Here is a 20,988-nt window from a genome sequence, read left to right on the forward strand (position 1 = left end):
GATTTCAGCTGATCCGAGATCTCACGTTAACGTTTAGATTTTGTCAGACAGTGAATAAGAAATATATCTCAACTTGCAGAAATGCACATTATGGGCTTTGTCATAAATGTGAGCCATGCAGGACTTGTTTCCAAGCTTTGCGAGTGTTGGCGCTCCTGTCATTGTTTGGAGTGAGCACACGTGAGCTATGCTGAGCCTGGATTTTCCCCTTTAAGAGAGCCAAGACTCCAGCTGACGTTGACATGGTGACACACATTGTCGGCCACCTCCGCTGCTGTTCAGAGTTCATGCAGTATGTTCAAGAGCAGTCCAGTGTTGTGTACAGTACACTGAGAACTACAGGGTGGGAGGTGGGAGTGAGAGTGGGGGAAAGCAACCCATAAACTCTTCTTTTACTGAAGTGTCAGACACATCATTTTTATTGCTTTCAGCTCTGTTTGTTTTTTTCTTTTGGGTTTCTTTGCATCCGAATCCTTAATATATGAAGTTTGATGACCACTTTTGAAGTAGTGTTATGATGATCTCCAATCATAATTGTGTAAAATTGTTTCCTGTATTCATAAATTCGCACTCCTTCAACTTGTTTCTGAATGAAGCAACATATTTCTTTTCAACTCTTGTTGACTGTGATTTTTAAAAACCTTTTTCCTGTGATCACCTCTACGCTGTAGTTTCATTTTGATGTTTTTGAATATGTTTGATCAGGTCACCCGAGTGGTTTTGAATTTTAAATACAGTTTGTATTACAAACTTCTGCAAGCACCAAGAGCGTAGTTTAAGCGAATCTTGTAAAGTAGAACTAAACCCTACAAAGGCCAGTTTAATGGACCGAAGATACTGTAAGGCTCACCACTGAAAGGATGAAATATGAGGTCTTTTCCTCTGTCAGATGGTTAAAAAAGATAGAAGGGGAGAAAAAAAAATCAGATGTAGTCTTAATTCACAATCTTCATTTTAAATGGGAGCGAAAACTTTGTTCTAAACTGTTCCCACTACATGCTCAGCTTTGATGATAAATGGAGAGTAAACTGCCTGAAGACTGCTTGTGATTATTTGTTTTATCTAACACTAATTTACAACTTTAGTTGTTTAGTTTTTAACTTTTTCCAAGAAAAAGAAAAGGGTTGGTTAATTTCAGGGTAATGTTTTCAGAGAATGCTGTTTTATGATTATTAATAATAATCTGGGGCAATCGTGGCTCCACCAGTGTGTGAATGTGAGAGTGAATGAATAGTGGAATTGTAAAGCGTTTTGAGGGCCCCGAAAAGTGCTATATAAATGCAATCCATTATTATTATTATTATTATTATTATTATTATTATTATTATTATTAATGAGACCCAAAGAGCGAGAAGTGTTTACTGGCTCTGTTTCGGGGAGAAACTTGCTTCTTTTAAAAGCACCATTTGAAGGGTAGAACACACTTGTTTAACTTCATATCCACAGTCTTAGTACTTCTTTCTTTGTGAACTGGAAAAAGAGTTTTCCAGACATCTTAAAGAAAAAAAATCCTCATATTTTAATTAGTCGTTATATATGTGAACTTTTCGCTTCTTGTGATCATTTGACATATATACTGCCACCACTGACTGCTTATACTCTGGATAAATGCTGTGATTACCTCGCTTACATTCTCAAAAACCCTGCTGCAAGATCACAAAACGGGTGCAAAACATGCAAAGCCTTTCACGCAGATGTGACTCATTCCTTCACTGTTGGCCTTCTCGCCCTCTAGCGGGCGTGAGGGCCCGCCAGAGGGGCCCTCCCTCCTCCCTGCTGCCGAACTGCTAAATGCGTTTCCTGTCCCTGGATCTCATGAATTGCGAGTGTGATATTATAGAAGCTTCCAAGGAAAACGAGCACAGCGTGGAGCACTTCTAAGAATGAGCCATGGCACTCCATGTCCGATTAAAACTCATCTACAGGTGAATTCCTGCTCGCTCACCGTTTCCACAGGTTGTGGCAGCGAACTTCCCATTTTATCCTTTTCTATTTGTAGCCGGTGCCACGCCCTCCCGATTCGTCAGGATAAAGCTGAAGTGTCGTCCAGGTAGAGTATAACTGCAGCACTTTGTCCAATAGGAACAGCTCGTGGTGCACCTTGTTGTACACCTCGATGCTTAAAAAACACAGAGAGAGAGCTTTGGACTTACCCCTGAAATCTAGCACTTTATATTTTAGCAGCAAACTTTTCTGTTTCTGTGGAAGTCGAAGGCGCAGTTTTGAAGATGCTCTGTGCCTTTTTGCGTCTGAAGTTGTGAAGTGCAAGAGGGGGCAAAGAAGGAGTATTTTTTAACACGTCTGAGTTTCCTTTTTCTTTTTTTACTCTTTCTTTAATCAAAGCCTGCGACATTTTTACAGCCGAGTGGTCGTTGGAGAGCAACCTGGTGACCTTCAGCGATGGCTGGATGCTGTGTTTCAGCGGAGGAGAGAGAGAACCAGAGGATCAACGAGGAGATTGAGAAGCAGCTGCGGAGGGACAAGAAGGACTCTCGCAGGGAGCTCAAGTTGCTGCTTTTAGGTGAGCATCACTAACCTGAACACCAGCTCGGAGGGTGACTTCACGGAGTCCTCCTCATTCTCCTCGTGCTCTGCTGTAAATCATTCAAAGGTTTGATCTTGATTGTAGCCATAAATGTTCTTTTCCGGGCAAAAGAAAAGCTTTAAAACATTTGCTCTTAAAGTTGTTCCTCTAGCGGAATGATCCAGGCGTTTTCATTTTTTGAATTTGAATTTTTTTTTTTGAATTTGAAATGTTTATTTCAGTCAACAACAACAGATTATAATTTTACATAAAAGTACTCAAACAGTAACCGAAAAAGGAATAGGCTGAAGCTTTATGGCTTATACTTATCCTATCCCTTACCCCCATAGAAATAATCAAATCCTTAACCAAGAAAATAAATAGCATTGATAAATAAGTTGTATAACAGTTTGAAAAGAAATCAATGATAAATCAAGAAATCAAGAAATTAAATCAACACAAACCTTTTTTAACAAACCAAATTTCTATAACCTTGTATAATACTAATTTTTAAAATCTTCCTGAAGAATGACAAAGAAAAACACATCTTCAGTTCATCATTAAGTCCATTCCATAATTTCACTCCCAAAACTGACACACATCTATACTTAACATTGGTTCTCACTTTAGGCATTTCAAACTTATAAGACCCCCTCAAATCATATTTTCCATCTCTTAGTTGAAACATACTTAAAATACAAATTGGAACATTCTTTTTAATCACACGATATATAATTTCTAAAGTTTTAGAATATATAATGTCCATGAATTTTAACATAGATGATCCTACAAAAAACTGGTTGGTTGACTCCCTATATCCAACTTTATTTATTATTCTAATAGCTCTTTTTTGCAATTTAAATATTGAATCCAAATATGTTTTGTATGTGTTCCCCCAAATTTCTGCACAGTAGGTCATATAAGGCAAACAAAGGGAAGTATACAATAAATAAAGGCAGTTTTTATTCAAAAAATCTCTTGTTTTATGAAAGAATAGAAATAGACTTGGATAATTTCCGTTTCACATGTTTTCGGTTGTGGGGGATTTTGGAGACAGCTCGGCAATTGCCATTTCACCGCTTCCTGGCCACACCTGGCCACGGGTATCATGGCAGGTGGGACAGAGCTCTGACGCCTGTCGACTAGTATTCATTTAGTCATATGTAAGAAGAATGCACACTTTAGTAGGGAAAGGACTGGGTATTATATCCAGCACGCTACATTTTGTCATTGACACGTGTGGCTGCACGAGAGGATTCAAGTCATGAGCAGCGTTTCACAGTTGAGGCGCGCTGGCTTTCCGAGAACATCCAGGGTATGCGCAGCCTTTGATTTTACGCGTGGTCGGAGGTTTGAATCCTTGAGTACTCTTTGTCTGCTGGGGTTCCTAAGTTTCCACCTGGCCACAGAAATGCCGAAAATGGACGGACGGACGGACACACACACACACACACAGAGAGAGAGAGAGAGAGGAAACGGATCGTTCAAAATTATATCCGTTCCTTTACAACATATTTACACAGTCCTGCTTCGTGATGACCTGTGGAAAGCGTTAAGGTGTGGTAATATCGCCTTAACCCCACTCCCCCCCACACACACTCTTCCTGAATATAGGGTGGTTGCGCTGTTCTAGGGTTATAGAAGTTTATGGAAGCGGCTTCCCGATCCAGAGGAAACTTGCTGAACATGTATCAGGCGCATTTTACTGCAGTAGTGTGGGAGCACTTCAGGAAAGCAGTCGCCATCCACGCCTCGGTCAGTGGTGTGTTTGAAAGCCATAACTAGCTGCTGCGGGCGCATTTCATGCAAACGTCATGCAAATGCATCACGGAGCACGAGCTATTGGTTTTTGCCAACTGTTCTCTTAGCAGATCATTTCACTCAAAACACGGCGTTATGTTTCTGCCCCTAAACCAACATTCATTTGCTTTAAAAGAAAAACATTTTCTCAGCTCACTGTAGGCTGTTACAGACAGCTGGACTGCAGCGGTTTTGTTTAACGCATCACAAAGGTAGTTGAGAGAAGTCAAAAAGAAAAAAGGATGACCCTGAGGTCTCTGTTCAGGCTGAAAGAGTTTCAAACATAAGGCCCAGGGCCCAGAACCTGGCCATCAAAGAGCCCAACTCGGCTCCCTAAATAACTTTGGATAATGTGGTAAATTCAAAAAAGAAGGACATAAATGTTATCATTCAAAGTGTTTTTTTTTTTTTAAAGCTTTCTTAGCAACAAAGACACCAACTGCCCTGTCATGCTGCACCAAAGTCAGTCTGCAGGATAAAGTCTGGGAAATAAACTGCTTTTTTCTGTCATTTTTAAGCATTTCATCATTCTCCTTTCTTAAAGTGGGAGAACAAAGACTCACGTTGGAGTGTTTCTGTTGCTTTCTGAGGTACTTAATGTATACTTAAATGTCTTTACACAGAAAGAGGAATGATTTGGAGGGTTTTCTTTTCCAGGTAATAAATCTACTGCTCCAGCCCACTAAGATCAAACAGGGCTGTGTGTGCCACAGTGTAAAAGGAGTATGACAGCCATGATCTAGAAAGTAACCTTTTGTTACCTGGTCAGAGTGACTCAGCTCTCAGTGGATTTCATTAGGATGGTCAGAGTCAGGTCTACTGAGAGTGCAAGAGATTATATTATAACATTTATCCTATATATGCATATAAACATGTTTAAATGTATACATGCACATGCGCACACTTACAAATATGGATATACACATACCTTCGATATATACCCTCAAATATCTATACATACATTTACATATATAGACACTGAAATACTGTTTGGTTCTTCTTTTTGGAAGAAGTGTTGTTTTTTCTGTTATTTTTAACTGGAAGATGTTTGAATGTAGCAGTAGATCTGCTGGATCTTGTTTTTTTGTTGTTGTTTTTAAAAGTCAAATTTTGCAGATTAGTGATTTCTCATGTTTTTTGTTTTGTGCCTCTGCACAGTCGCTTCCTGGCAGGTACATTTCAGTTGTGAAAAAAGGGGACAGGGCAGAGTTTGACAGGTGGTAGTAGCCGTTATCTCATGACACTAACACCACATTCATTCACACGGGCACCACCGCCTCGTGTTACAGCGTTCCCCGATCGAGGAAGTGTGCAGATATGAAGCTGTGTTTGGGCTTGTGGTCAAATCTGTATATGTGTGTAGCTATTTCATGTTGGCCGCCGGTCTGCGGAGACTTCTGTAGCCGGCATTAATCGGCCACAAGGAAATTGTAAAACCTGACTCTGCACACACGCACGTGTCCAGGAATCAAGATCAGTGAAGAGTCCAGCTCAAGATCAGCAGTTAAAGATGTCTTTTTCAGCTTTATTGGCAGATACAGTGAAGAAATGACAGGAAAGTGGGGGGAGGGAGAGAAAGAGAGGGGAAGACAAATGGCTAAAGGGCCATGGGTCAGACTTGAACCTTGGCCGGCCGTTCAAAGCCATATGGTTGCCTGCTCAATGCACTAAGCTAAACTGGCACGTACCATAAGATATCTTGGACATCCCAGACTGCAACGTGAATGACATTTTTTGTGACTGCACTTTAGGTGTTTCAAACCTTTTTGTATCTGACAGATTATTTGAATTGAAAATCATTCATGGGGTCAGTCGTCACAGTGTATATCTACTGTAGCTTCTACCTGTGGCGTCTGAGGAAGAACATACTGCAGGGACAGTGAGGTGATTCGCCAGTTTTTATAGCTTGACTATCCTTTAATTAAAAAAAAAAAAACTCTTTGAAATCAGCACCAGTTCACTAAAAACAAATTCAAATGGTAAAAGAAATTTGACTGATTGGCAAGTTAATCAAGAATGATTTTGAGAAATAGAGAACTATCAAGAGTTCATTCTAGAGACGATGATGGCAAAGACTTGTCAAAGATCAAGGGCAAAGATTAACTGAATAAAGCATTAACTGAATAATGTGACATGAAGTAACGATTGTAATACATGCAGTCTGAGCTCGTTAACCTCCCTCCTTGAGGTCCAGCCTGATTTGCCTCCAATCTGAGCACCTGCCTCTCCTTCTTCTCCAAAATGATCTCATCTCCGAGAAACTTGACTTGTAAACAAGGTGCATGCAAATGCACACAATTTGTCTAAGATTTGTTTGTTAAGATGTAAAGATGATGACATGCAAAATAGCTGGGAACCAAGGAGCTGGGACACACACGCACACAACAAATGCCCACAAGGTGAAACTCCCCACCCATCCCTGCATAAACCCACACATACACAAACACAGCAACCTCCAATATTCAGGTCTGTTAACAAACACATTTGTTAACGAAATCGGCTGTGCATCATGTGATCTCAATGAGAAAATTACGAGCTTTTGCTGTAAGAGCTGAAGAGTAACATGGGAGAAAGGGACTCTCTGTGTGTGTGGTTTTCATAGCTTTTAATAAGAACAGGTATGTATTCATCTAGTAAAGTATGTTTTAGTGAAATATAAGTTAGTCGAAAGACCTTTTAGATAGAGAGCTTGAGTCCAAATACACACTGAGTCTGAGTTAATAAGCATGCATCTGATCCTGTCACTCAGGAAAGGTTTCAGGGTGAAAAAGTGCGCCGTTCTTGTTGAATTTATTATTGGAAGTTAGGAGGGTTTTTGTTTTATTTATTTTTCCATCTGACCAAAGGAAGGTCATTTTTCAGAAGCAAATTATGTCCCAAAGGTTGACTAAAATATTTTATTCAATCAGGTGAAACTAAATTTACGAATGATATGTTTATTATGTTATATGTTTATTTCGGGCAATTTGTGATATTTAAACTTTCTGTTCTCAGATATTGACGAGTGTCCCTTTGGCAGTCAAATATACATTCAAATCGTTCAGCTTGCGTCCCTGCGTGGACAAGCTGGGTATTGAGAGTTGTCACAGAACTTGTTTTTATTTCTTTCAACTTATCTCTTAGTAAAAAGCCGTTTATAAAAAGACAGATGGGTCTTTAATGTAGCTGCCAGGCAGCTGCCAGCTGGCATACAGTATGCAACACCTGTGCAACATCACATGTAATAATTCAAATTTGGATCCTTTTTAATGTAAATATTATAAATATTGAGTTGCAGTAATAACTCACCAGGATGCAGCTCAGTAATATTTTAAAGTATATATATGAATTCCATGCTCTTGCAGAAGGGGCATGGATGCATGACACTGGGCAGGGGTACATTTTACTGTATCGTAGACAACTTCAAGTTTAAAATTGTCACTGTAAGGAGGGATAGAGACTCCCATGACTTTTTTTCTTTTGTGTCTTTTCAGCAGAGAGCTAAATTTGCTTGTTTGCAGTGGCCATAATATCTTCTCTTGGGATAAATGAAGAGTAGAAAATTAGGCTCGTCTTTTATCTTTAACCTGGACCAGAAACCACCAGCAAGCACTGATCAGCTGACCTCAAAGATCTCGTATTTGCATATGAATGTAGTAATTTACTAATACAGGGAGGCAACTGACCATGGTAAACTGGAAATAAACCAGTCCATTTCCAATTTAATTAGCACAATTAAAGGTCAAACATCTAGCTAGCACTGACCACACACAACAACTCAAGGTTCAGTATCTTTCTCCAGGATAGTTTGGCATGCAGAGCGGAGCAGCCGGGGATCAAACCACCAGCCTTACAACAGGTAAATGACCTGCTCTAGCTCTTGAGGCACAGCCGCTCCGTTAAATGGTTCAGACCGAAAGTGAGCACGAAAATCTTGGAAGCGAGCCTAAAGAAGACAGAATGGGTGTTATACAGTGTTGGGCAAGTTACTTTGAAAAAGTAATTAATTATAGTTACTAGTTAGTTCTTCAAAAAAGTAATTGAGTTAGTAACTGAGTTACAAGATTCTAAAAGTAATTAATTACTTGAAAAGCAACTTTGCGTTACTTAAATTTTTTTTTTAATTGGCCATGTTTGACTACTTCTTATGTTTCCTCTACATTTCACCTTTAAAAACAGTTTATATGCCTTGTTTGGTATCATTCTTTTCAGCACAACCTCACGTGTTTGAATTTACAGTTATGTTTTCATTTTGACATACTGTATTAACACAATTGATCTAAAATCAGACAAAAAAACATAAAATCCGAGTAGAAAGTTATAGTTTTTACTGTAACAAATGGTAAATGGCCTGTATTTGTATAGCGCTTTACTAGTCCCTAAGGACCCCAAAGCGCTTTACACAGCCAGTCATCCACCCATTCACACACACATTCACACACTGGTGATGGCAAGCTACATTGTAGCTACAGCCACCCTGGGGCGCACTGACAGAGGCGAGGCTGCCGGACACTGGCGCCGCCGGACCCTCTGACTACCACAGTAGGCAACGGGTGAAGTGTCTTGCCCAAGGACACAATGACCGAGACTGTTCAAGCCGGGGCTCGAACTGGCAACCTTCTGATTACAAGGCAAACTCCCAACTCTTGAGCCACGATCGCCACAACAAACATGGTTAATGAATCATATTTCAGAACTTTAAATGCAAATATAAATTGTCAATTTTAAAATCATATGCACAGGTTTTGCAAAGAACAAATTTATTTGCATCCATTTACCTTTTACCCCTTTTTTTTTACAATAATCATTTCAAACTATTTACATAACAATCAGCTGTTCTGCATTCAATAAGATGCCACACAAATTATTTGTGCCACTCCAAATATTTCTGTCCACTATAAAGGAGAACATCACAGCCTGACACCTGCAGGTCTGACAGCAGCAGGTGTATCACTCCTCCTGGGTTTTTTTTTTTGGTTTTTTTTTAACCTTGAGACAGCAGTCGCCTCATTGTTTTGACACACAACACAAAACTATCCACAACACTACACACTAACTACACAGGACAACACATTAACTACACACTCCAAACACGCTAAACGTCACAAATCTCTCACATTTACAAACTCGCTCTCTCTCTTTTTCTGTTGTCTGTCTTTCTCGCCGTCACTCCTAAAACTTCCCCCTCTTCCTAAACTTTTTTTGGTCATAAGCAGATAGTGCTTGCTAGCGCTGTCCTTAGACAGTAAACTTGGAGAAACTATTAAGGGAAAAACACAGCGTATATATTGTTTATCATGACTCTTTACGTGGCCTATCAACACAATTTAAAAACTGGTATATATCACCTTGTTGCTTGTTGCCCATCACTGGTGTCACATGGGACCTTTTAAGGACCTGTTGAGCAGCCTCACAGCCACATTCTGGACCATTTGCAGGGCTTCTGGGGATGATTTGCTCAGGCAGGGAACAAAGGCAAATAATTATAGAGGCATGACAAAATAAAAAGCACGTATGATCACTGCCGTTTCACAATGAGACACACACAATATGTTTGAGACAAGCAATAAATAAAAAAACACATTTGTTCTTAACTGAATGCCTGATGGGAAGTAACACCAAGATAATGTAAAATTTATACAGAACATAGTTGGAAAAAATAGTAATAAAAATAAGAAGAATAAGAAATACTTTATTTATCCCAAAAGCTGAGAAATGACTATGTCACAGCAGTTACATATACTGTACTAAAGATAATACATTTTCTAAACACCCCTCCACCACTCAAAGTATTATTGAATTTCTCTAGTAAGTATGTGCATATCAATACATTTAATAAAATATTATCCATGTAGCTCTCAGCAGCACACATATGAGCTCCATATCAACCTGCAAAGAAGTGATGCTTACACATTTCAGTATTTATAGTATAATAACATGATCTGCTTGTACAATAAGTACTCTAGTTAGACTAATGTTATTACTGGTGGTTTTGATACTTAAATACTTCTAGGTACTATGAGAACCTGTTGTCTGGCGTCAAAATCAAGACAATGAAAGCAGCCGTAATTGACTCATCTAACCATCAGCATGAGTTCTTTAAAAAACAGAAACATGACAATTAAAATGGTCAAATCCTGCACCGATGAGCACTGCTGAGAAACCGGCTGTCACGTGAATGCAGATTTTTAAAAACAGACCTTAGACATAAAACTGCATTCCTGTCTCCTCACGCAGCCAGCAGATGTTTACTTTGGTTTGATTTGCAGAATGTTAATTTGCAACGCTGCAAAAAAATTGTAGACCAAATAAATCTATTATTGAGTTTAATCCTCAATGTGTCTCACAGGCACCGGAGAGAGTGGAAAGAGCACCTTTATCAAACAAATGAGGATTATCCATGGAGGAGGATATACAGACGAGGACAAGAGGAGCTATGCCAAGCTGGTGTACCAGAACATCTACACGTCCATGCAGACAATGGTCCGAGCTATGGAGGCTCTTGGTATATCTTTCACTGATCCCCAGAACCAGGTACAGGCAGACTGACTCTGTTCCAGTCCTTTACAATAAAGACTTGATGGATGGACTACAATTACCTCACTGTCTTTTTGTCTTCTCTGTGTGTCCATAGAGCCATGCCAGCGCAGTCCTGGAGGTGGAGGTGGATAAAGTGGAGGACTTAGACAGCAACCTCGCCATGGCTGTCAAGAGTCTGTGGGATGATCCTGGAATACAGGAGTGCTATGATCGGCGCAGGGAGTACCAGCTGTCCGACTCCACCAAATAGTGAGAATTAGGCATTTATGATGTTTAACAGTGTGTGCAGATCTCTGTACTTTTCTAGATCAAATTATATTGACAGGATTATTAAATTAGTATAATATTCATGCAGAAGGAGGAGTCCCTTCTGACTACATAGATGAGTGCCTGCTGATAGAAAAACAAAAATCTTGCTGAATATAGTCTCTGTCACTGCCACGAACGATGGCAATAAAAAAAGAAGAGCTTTTTTCGGCTTGCTGTTTTTACTATTTTGGGAATTGCAAATTTGATCGAAGCTAAAACAAAAAGTATTTGTTCTCCTGCATTGGAGCAAAGTCTTCATTTCCCTTGAGAGTCCCACCAGTGAGCGAACTCTCATGTAGCTACATGCATTTGGTTTACATTTTAAGTTTTCTATGTGTTTTCTGTATTTTTCCTTTCTTAGTGTTTTTTTTTTTCTCCCTGCATATTTTTCTTTTTAGCTATCTCACAGATCTGGATCGGATTTCACAGCCCTCATACATACCTGACCTTCAGGACATCCTCAGAGTCCGAGTCCCAACCACCGGTATCATTGAATACCCCTTTGACATGGAGAATGTCATTTTCAGGTGAGGTGCATATTGACATTTTCTGCACTGCACAGAGTTTCAGTTCAATTCAGTCCAGTTGAATTTATATAGCATCAAATGACAACAGCAGTCGCCTCAAGGTGCTTTACAGTAATGCTGAGAAAGTGCCAACAATCAAACAACTCCCTTTGAAAAAGCACTTGGTGACAGTAGCAAGAAAAACTTCCCTTTTAACAGGAAGAAAACTCTAACAGAATCAGATTCTGGGAGGGGCGGCCATCTGCTGCAACTGTTCGGGGATAAGGTGAGGGCGACAGGACAAATAACACACTGTGTAAGAGAGCCAGAGATTAATAATAGCTAATGATTAAAGAGTGATGTGTAAAAGGTAAGTGAAGAAGAAACACTCAGTGCTTCATGGGAAGCCCATAGCAGCCTAGACCTATTGTAGCATAACTAACGGATCACCTGATCCAGCCCTAACTATATATAAAAGTAGAGAGGCTGTCTGTATCCCAAATCCAAACTGGGAGCTGGTTCCACAGAAGAGGGGCCTGGAAACTGAAAGCTCTGCCTCCCATTCTACTTTGAAATACTCTATGAACCAAAATAATGGCCACAGTTCCAGTGCTGCTGGAACTGTGGCCAGTTCCAGCAGCACTGGAACTGGCCACAGGCATGGCACCGACCTCAAAGGTGGCGTGACTTTTCTTGGCTGCTTTTATGACAGGATGGTTGATGTGGGTGGTCAAAGATCAGAGCGGAGAAAGTGGATCCACTGCTTTGAGAACGTCACCTCCATCATTTTCTTGGTGGCACTCAGCGAATACGATCAGGTCCTGGCTGAGTGCGACAATGAGGTGAGAATTTAACAACACAGCAAATGATGAATTCAGTTTACATCCTCCTGGAGTTTTACATGTGCTTGATCCCTTTAAACATCTCAGAACCGCATGGAGGAGAGCAAGGCCCTGTTCAAGACCATCATCACCTACCCCTGGTTCCAGCGCTCATCTGTCATACTTTTCCTCAACAAGACCGACATCCTCAAGGAGAAGATCTTGTACTCTCACTTATCCACCTACTTCCCTGAATTCACAGGTTAGACTGAGTGAATGCTCATCTTGATTTCAGCTCTTATTCCACCACAAGATTTGTAATTACTTAGCTGATCTAAACAGAATGAATGAAACTTTATATTAAGTCCTTCATCATACAATCACGGTACTCATTTTTATGGAAGTGTTGAAATAGACTAAAAATACTCAACTGACACTATATTAGGTACACTTTGCTGGTACCAGGTTGAACCTCCTTTACCATCAGAATTGGTTTAATTCTTCATGGCTGAGATTTAAAAGGGAGCTGAAAACATTCAGCAGGAATTTTGGTCCACATTGGCAATCATTAGTCTAAGCTCCGCCCCTCCCTCCTTGATACAAGCCCACAAGAAAGTCACCAAATTTTTTCTGTGTTAAAAAACACATAATTTATTCAAAATAAAATAACTGATTGGTTTTTTTTTAAACACATTTTTAATCTTTAAGTATCAAGACTTAGAATTTCAGTTTTGGTTTGGTGTTTTTGGCTGACAAAAGGTGAAACCATGTGTGGTCTTCTGCTGCTGTAGACCATCTGCTTCAGAAGATGCTCTTCTGCATACCTTGGTTGAAATGAGTAGTTAATTAGCATTAGTTACTATATCATCGCGTCTGGCCATTCTCCTCTGACCTCTGTGAGGACTGCTACTCACAGATCATCTTTTCACTTTCAGACTATTCACTATAAACACTACAGATGGTTGTGTGGGGGAAATCTCAGTAAATTTGAAATACTCAGACCAGCCTGTTTGGTACCAACATTTAAAGTCACCTAAATCACTTTTCTTCCCCATTCTGATGCTCAGTTTGAACTTCAGCAGGTCGTAAAATGCATTGAGTTCCTGTCATGTAATTGGCAGATTAGATATTTGCATTAACAAGCAGTTGAACAAGTCTACCCAATAAAGTGTCTGGTGAGCGTATGTTGAATTTACTGACATATTTAAATAATATCAACCCTGAATTGCAGGACCTCAGCAGGATCAAGTAGCAGCTCAAGAATTCATCCTGAAAATGTACCAAGAACAAAACCCGGAGAAGGACAAGACGTTGTATTCTCACTTCACCTGCGCCACAGACACAGAAAACATCCGCTTTGTCTTTGTGGCCGTCAAAGACACCATCCTCAGGCACAACCTCAAGGAGTTCAACCTGGTGTAGAAAGGTTGCATACAGCACAGGAGCAAATGCATACAAGAGAAGACCTGAGGAAAGCCAAAATAGAAAAGAATCTAATTATCAATCAAGCTTCAACCAAAAAAAAGAAGCAATTTGAAATTGTTTCATTTCTAACAAGGGAGATCCAAAAGAAAGAGAATACAAACATCCTGTACCAGACATACTCAGACCAGTCACCGTCTAACATGAAATTGTGTGTAGATGCTTTAGTTTCCCTTGTAGTTTTTTAGTATTTGCTGTAAATGATACTTTACAGTGGAAATGAGAAAGTGAAAATTAGTAGCAAGTAACTGATCCGTTGTGTGAACTACTTATTTAAATAGACATATGATCTGAGTGCTTTAATGTATGTAAATGTATCCCTATGTAATAGTTTGACAAGGATGCTCTTTAGCCCAGTTTTGTGATTTCATAATGTTTAGAAATGGTTGCTCTAACACTGAGACGCATGTAAGTGCCTTATTTACTCAGGACAGTCAGCAGAGTGTCAGATGTAAATAGTCTGAGATGTGCTTTAGGAAAAAAAATACAACTGTTTCTTCTATTTATGGTTATTTTCAATAAAGAGATAATTATTTAATAAAGAGTACAAATCAGGTGCCTGACGTTTTCTTGGTGCGAGGAATAAACAAAGACTGCTTTGAATTCAAAAAAACTTTATTGAAAACAGCATGAAAAAGAAATTTATTCTGCAATGTATAAAAAAATAGGAAAAAGAAGAACTTTAAGGATGCACATTTTTTGAATTATGTGTACTATAAAGCCATACTAATTCATATTAGCATGCCTTTTATATAATCCAATAAAAGAAACAGTGTGCAACATTAAATGTGCTACAACAATTATGGTTAATTTGGCCTCAGTGATACTCGAGGGATTTTTTTTCCCCTATCAGTCACTGTTAAGATTGACATTTCTACACCCAAATTGTCCTTTACATCCAGAAATGAAAGTTAAACTGAATCTCTAAAGCTATGGTAGGCAAAAATGTTTTTGGTAGCATGCAGTAAAGAAAAAAAGGCACTGGCACACACAGAGCTCGTGTGTTTAGCATTTCTCGATCTTCAGAGTCAGTACTTAGGTAAACTCTCTCTTGCATCCTCCAATTTGGTGAGAACCCACTGAAAATAAATAATGACCAAAGTTAGAACTAATTATTTTCACTAGTCGTGTATCCCGACTGCAAGGAAATATCAGCTTGAGTCCAAATTGCAAACTTACTTTGGCTATCTCTGGAGTTTTGAGGTTTATTATCTTCCCAAACTCTTTGGCATGAAAGACTGACTTCACTCTCTCCTGCAGTGGAAGGCGAGGTTCAGTGCAGAAGTGATAATAATAATAATAATAATAATAATAATAATAATAATAATGAAAAATTTGGGTAGTAAATAAAGGTAACAGCTTTTTTGTTTGTTTGTTTTTACCTTGGCCTCAATGCGAAGTCGGCGGTCCTCTATAATGGTTGGATCCTTGGTGAACTCTTCAAACAGATACTGCCACTCACAGGTCAGCTGACCAAAAGTGCCTTTGGTCACAAAAAATATTCCCCTGGGAAAAAAAAGATGAGTGTGTTAAAGGAATGAATATCTTGTGGAAGAACAAAGAAAAATGTAAACTTTATATTTCAGTTTCTTTATCCCAAAAACAATGATTTCCAGTCATAGGCATTAAAAAAGTAAAAAGACATAAGCTGAAGCCAACATGGGAGTGCCTTAAACCTTAATCTGAATGCCACCAGATGGCGATAGCTGTGGTTGTAAAAAGACTTTTGGTCCTATCTTTGTGAAAACAGCTTCCTGTCTTGACTGTAAACTTTTTCCAGCTCAGATTGTGGGTCAATCTTTCATTTTGATCTAACTGAATTTAAAAAAATTGATTTTTGAATAAATCTTCAAAATGTCTTCCCAGTCAGTATACAGCTTACTATCTTGTTACATCCATATTTTTTGGGCGGGATTTCTTGCTGTGTTTTTTTTTTTTTTTTTTTTTTGGGGGGGGGGGTTAAACAAAGACAGCAGCAGTGGAAATGCTCATCTCCAGGATTCAAAACAGGGCTCCACAAAGCAACAGCTGACACCACGCCTGCTACATCCAAGTTTTATACAGTCTGTGTTAAGCTGTGGGCTGCAGCCCCCTGGTGGGCAACGAAGGTACTGCATGTCAGAGGTATGAACTCAAATCTTTACATTAGTTACAATTTAATTTGAATGTAACGCTGTTAATAGAGAGTCAAGTACAAGAAGTACATCAGAAGATTAAAACAAATGAATGAAAACAAAGGACAACTCGGGGCATAAACAAATTCAAACAGGACCTATCTGATTACACACTGATGTGGCAAGTGCACAATCACATGGCACAGACAGAAATAACTGTACCTCTTGATCCCTTGGAAAGTGCTGCTGGCCATGTCAATAATGCCTCCTGTTGGTCGAGCTACTGCACCAACCAAACCTTTTCCAACACCTTTAAAAAAGCCCGCTGCCCCCTCTTTCTGGGCCCCTGCATGATAACACAAACACTGCAGCTTGAGTTCAAAGATCTTCAGGGCCAAATGCCAGTCAAGTGTTCAATGGAAACACACTAACATAACACGTAGTTTTTTGATGTCCTTTTAAATATTTTATGCCCTTATTTTATTGGACTAACATGTTTATACTTGTGGTCAGACTCATCTTACCTTTAATAGGTTTGGTAACGATCCCTGTGATCCCACTGACAAATCCCTGTGGGAAAAGGAAGATAACGCTGCAGAATAAATGACTCATTACAGCCGTGCATTTTCTTTCAGACTAGTTTGCAGTGTTGTTGTTGCTAGTCTTACTACTTCCTACATCCTGCATCAACTGCGTGTTTCCTACTGATAAACAGAGAGGAGCAACTTAAAAACCAAAAAAACCAAACAGTTTTACATACAGACACTAGTCCTTTTCCACCCCTGGTCAGCCCCTCTCTCAGACCGCTGGGCTGTTTGTTCATAGCTTCTCGTCTCTTCTGCTGGTACTCTTCATCCATTGTGATTGCTGCGACACCCTTTGCCATGGCACCTGTTATCCTGGAGGCTGCACCTGCAATACCGCCTGAACAACACACATGATTCGTTACCTGAGACTATTTTATAATATATCTTAAATGTTCATGTCAAAATTCAATTCACAATTGTGTCAGTGAAAATCTGAAATTTTAAGGGCTCCAACATGGTGCTAAAAAGTCTCCGATGTGTAAACAGCCACAGTTCACTGTTAAAGGCAATATAATGCTGAAATTTAACAGAAATAACACTATATTAAAAACACATGCAGTAAAATGACAAATGTTTTCCACTTTTTCTTTGGTCATTTTAGCCTTTTTGGCCAGGGTGAAGGGAGTATCTGCCATCAAACAAGAAGACAGCTGCATGTAGCTATGATGGTGTTTGCTGTTCACCTTACATGCATTAATGTAATAACGTGGTTAGCCTACTCAACGTAAATTACACACGAACAACATTAAGCTACTCACGCAGAGAAGAACGGCTGCTGCTGCCATCATCATCCGTCATCATTTCTGCTACACTGGCAGGGCTAGGGGCCAGGACTCTCCTCTTCGGGTTTTTGGGGGATGTTGCTAATTCCGGGTCCGATAACAGGCAACCCACAAGCAGTAGATGTGCTCGGTGTGAGGTCTCGCAGCAAGCTATCAAATACGGCGCATTTCTCGGCTTTAAAAAAAAACACTATGCGTCGCCAGGTGTTTCATCAGATTTGAGGTGTTACCTCCTTTGACAGTATCACAGTATCACCTTAAAGCACTTGTTGCAGCTGCTGAGTTTGCATCTTTTGCTGTGAAGTACAGCCAGACTTTTGACCGCTTCGCCTTGGACATTTTTAATTTGTAGCTCTGCTCTAAAAGAACGTACGTACCTGGACCCGCCTACTATTCTCGGAAACTTAAAATGATTGGCTAGAATCTAAAGTGTATCATTCCATACCAGTTGGTGGCGGTAATGCACCTTTCAGTTGTTTGCCAACCGCCAATACAAATGTAAGGAAGAAGAAAGTGTATCACAGCTCAGGAAAAAAAGCACCGAAATAAAGCACCGAAATGTGCGCTGCTTTTTGGTCTGGTTACTACCGTTTATGTCAGAACCGGTGCCATCATGGCACCGGATACCGGTACCCATCCCTAGTTATTACACTGTTCAAATTACAGCCCTATATAGCAGCCATGAACCCATCCCAGTCAATCACTGGACAGGGTTCAGTTCCGAATCTCTCTTCTGTGTCAAGCCATCCTCTCCGCCTGAGCTCAGAGAGAAACTCAGGTGCAGCTGACAAAACAAAAACAAAAAAAACACAAAAACATCAGCAGGCATTAGTATTGCAACAAAGAAATTGCAGAGATCATTTCAGACACTATTTGTTTGACAGAAACTGCATTCGCACACACCTTAATGGGGGAAATGTGGAAGTACTTGTAGAGGCTGATGGGAGATTTGTCAGCAGCAGAGACATGGTTCAGTTCTGTCTTTATGTTCGTTATGTCCTTTTCAAACAGTTCCACCTACAGCATCAGGGGAAAGGCACAACAGCTGTTGAGTTAACCGAATTATAATTATAACACAATCTGAACAGAAAGGTAACTTTGTGTGTGTGTCAAGGCATGAGGCCAAAATCAAATAAAAAAAAAAATAAATCAAATCAAAATTTATTTATAAGCACATTTAAAAACAACATGGCTTGAGCCAAATTGATGTACATAGTAGAGATAACATAGTAAACATACATAGTAATTACTATAAAAGACTTGTCATAATTGAAAGCTAGAAAGTACAATTGTGTTTTTAACTGGGTTTTAAAAATGTTGAATGTTGGCGAAGACGTAAGTGAAGGGGCAGACTGTTTCAGAGTTTGGGTGCAGTGATCACAAAAGCTTGGTCACCTCTGTTTTTCCGTCTAGTTCTGGGGATAGTCAGAAGCAACTTATCTGCAGACCTAAGTATGGCACGCCACGACTGACATAATGAATTAATTAAATCAAAAGTCTTCCTTCACAAACCGTCCTGGAGGTGGGGAGATGATTGTGGACTTCATGGTTAGTATGTGGTTCGGTGTTAAAGGTTCTGATTTGATGGATCACATAGTTGGTCAGTAGTCAATGGTCTGCTATTAATCACTGCCATGACTTCATACAGGAATGTCCTTAGAGAGGAGCTCTAAGGATGAGTTGTCTGACTGATTGTTCCAGAATGGACGTGAGAACACTTCTTATGGTGCGAATTTGTCTTTCCACCACCCATGTGACTAGATGCTGGGGTGTTCATGAGAAACTCGCAGTCCAGTTTCCCTAGCTTGGCTTGATCCATCTCCTTAAATGCTTCAATATACTCATTTCTAGTGCCGACAAAATTCGTGCCTTGATCGCATCTTATCTGTATCAATGGCTTAATCTAATGGCTATGAATGCACATAAAGACTTGATGAGGGAATCCGTAGAGAGGTCGTCAAGCATTTCAAGATGCACTGCTCTGGAGCACATGCAAGTGATTAGCAAGCCATAACGCTTTAGCTCCTTGTAGCCTTCTTTGACATAAAAAGGACCGAAGCAGTCCATCCTGCAGTAGGTGAATGGCGGTGTTGTCTCCATCCGATCCTCTGGGAGGTCTGCCATCTTCTGCTGATCTGTGTGCCTTCTGAACCTTCTGCATTTTACACATTTATAGATGTAAGATGACACAATCTTGCTGCATCCAAGAATCCAGAATCCATTAGCTCAAAGTTCGTTCATGGTGATCCCTTGTCCTTGATGGTATGTCTTCTCGTGGTAATGTTTGACCAGTAATGCTGACACGTGACTGTCTCTTGGCAGGATTGCAGGATGCTTGAAATTGGGATGCAAAGCTGCATGTGTTAAACGTCCGCCTACCCCAAGAATGCCTTGGTCATCAAGGAATGGACATAACTTGTGTAATTTGTTAACCTTGTCTTTGCACTGCATCACATCGTGATGTTGCAAGGTTTTTATTTCCTGAGCAAAGGCTGTTTCTTGAACCATCTTTATGATTGTTAACTCTGCTTCCTTTCTTTCTTGTAGGTTACTGATGTCATGTGATCTACTCTTGTGAACCTTTCCTTCTTTCACATAGCGCTTGAGTCTAGAAACTGCCTTAATCATTCTCCACCAGTCGGTAAACGTGTGTAGGCAATCTAACAGAGACCCTTGTTAAGAAGGTTCAAGTATCTTGTGAACTTGAACCTTCTTAACCTCTGGGTCACTGGTTGATAACTCTCCCACCTTAATTTCACCACTGGGTATGAATTTCTGCCAAAGGAGGTCTGGTCCTTTGAACCAGTTTGATGTTACAAGTTGTTCTGCTGTGATACCTCTTGAGGTGTGGTCCGTCGGATTATCTTCGGAAGTTACTCCATTGGGTTGAATCTGTACTTTGTTTGATGCGTTCCACTCGGTTTGCAACAAACACATGAAATCTTCTGGCTTCATTGCTGAGGTATCCAAGTACCACCTTTGAGTCAGTCAAATACCTATTTTCTGAAATTTCCATTTCCAATTCCTTTTTCAGCATGTCACCAGTGCGCACAGCAACAATGGCCACTGACAACTCAAGCCGAAGTATAGTTGTGACTTTGGTTGTTGGAACTCTCAATCTTCCCATCACCAATGAGCACTGGACTTCACCAGATGTGCTTACTGCTTGAAGTTTGCAGTGCTGTGCCTTGAAGTTCGAAGGAATGTAGCATCTGCTAACCTTTACGTCTGCAAGGTTTCCCAGGTCACGCAACCAAGACTCCCACTGAGGTTGAAGACTGTCAGGTCTCCTCCCAGCTGAGTTTATCTGGGCACATTTGTTGCAAGATCTGCTTTCACAGCAGAATGAAAGGTGACACAAACCCAAGTGGATCGAACACAGAGGCGACTGTGGCCAATACTCCTCTTCGGGTGAGTGGTTTTTCCTTAACAACTACTCTCAACTGAAATTGATCTGATGCGACACACCATTGTAAGCCAAGTGCTCTTTCCATATGTACTTCACCGAGTGCCATGTCTAGATCCTTGGCAGCTGCAGCACATT

The 20,988-nt window shown here is 40.1% G+C and overlaps 2 protein-coding genes across 2 annotated transcripts; one reads left to right on the forward strand and one right to left on the reverse strand.

Annotated features, from left to right (window-relative positions):
• The first annotated feature begins 59 nt into the window (after positions 1 to 59).
• On the forward strand, positions 60 to 14,512 carry LOC146506722 (guanine nucleotide-binding protein subunit alpha-14-like). The gene is made up of 7 exons (XM_085179445.1): positions 60 to 2,521; positions 10,653 to 10,837; positions 10,938 to 11,092; positions 11,551 to 11,679; positions 12,371 to 12,500; positions 12,588 to 12,741; positions 13,711 to 14,512. The coding sequence occupies exons 1-7, from the start codon at positions 2,401 to 2,403 to the stop codon at positions 13,899 to 13,901; spliced, it is 1,065 nt and encodes a 354-aa protein (XP_085035571.1). The 5' UTR covers positions 60 to 2,400; the 3' UTR covers positions 13,902 to 14,512.
• A 94-nt stretch (positions 14,513 to 14,606) lies between these two features.
• LOC146506723 (intermembrane lipid transfer protein VPS13A-like) lies at positions 14,607 to 17,145 on the reverse strand. The gene is made up of 6 exons (XM_085179446.1): positions 16,836 to 17,145; positions 16,600 to 16,645; positions 16,298 to 16,421; positions 15,344 to 15,467; positions 15,141 to 15,215; positions 14,607 to 15,040 (listed from the first exon to the last, which is right to left on the reverse strand). The coding sequence occupies exons 1-6, from the start codon at positions 16,959 to 16,961 to the stop codon at positions 14,990 to 14,992; spliced, it is 546 nt and encodes a 181-aa protein (XP_085035572.1). The 5' UTR covers positions 16,962 to 17,145; the 3' UTR covers positions 14,607 to 14,989.
• Between the last annotated feature and the right edge of the window lie 3,843 nt (positions 17,146 to 20,988).

The sequence above is a fragment of the Neolamprologus multifasciatus genome, chromosome 12 (genome assembly GCF_963576455.1).
Source record: "Neolamprologus multifasciatus chromosome 12, fNeoMul1.2, whole genome shotgun sequence".
In the NCBI taxonomy this organism is placed as follows: Eukaryota; Metazoa; Chordata; class Actinopteri; order Cichliformes; family Cichlidae; genus Neolamprologus; species Neolamprologus multifasciatus.

What these genes read in the sequence shown, in the direction of transcription:
- LOC146506722 (XM_085179445.1), top strand. Translation starts at nt 2,401, where the DNA reads ATGGCTGGATGCTGTGTTTCAGCGGAGGAGAGAGAGAACCAGAGGATC. An exon ending in ATGGAGAATGTCATTTTCAG is followed by an intron (nt 11,680 to 12,370) that starts GTGAGGTGCATA and finishes CTTTTATGACAG; the next exon opens with GATGGTTGATGTGGGTGGTC. An exon ending in TGGCTGAGTGCGACAATGAG is followed by an intron (nt 12,501 to 12,587) that starts GTGAGAATTTAA and finishes TAAACATCTCAG; the next exon opens with AACCGCATGGAGGAGAGCAA.
- LOC146506723 (XM_085179446.1), bottom strand. Translation starts at nt 16,961, where the DNA reads ATGGCAAAGGGTGTCGCAGCAATCACAATGGATGAAGAGTACCAGCAG. An exon ending in GTGGAAAAGGACTAGTGTCT is followed by an intron (nt 16,646 to 16,835) that starts GTATGTAAAACT and finishes CTTTTCCCACAG; the next exon opens with GGATTTGTCAGTGGGATCAC. An exon ending in CGTTACCAAACCTATTAAAG is followed by an intron (nt 16,422 to 16,599) that starts GTAAGATGAGTC and finishes GTTATCATGCAG; the next exon opens with GGGCCCAGAAAGAGGGGGCA.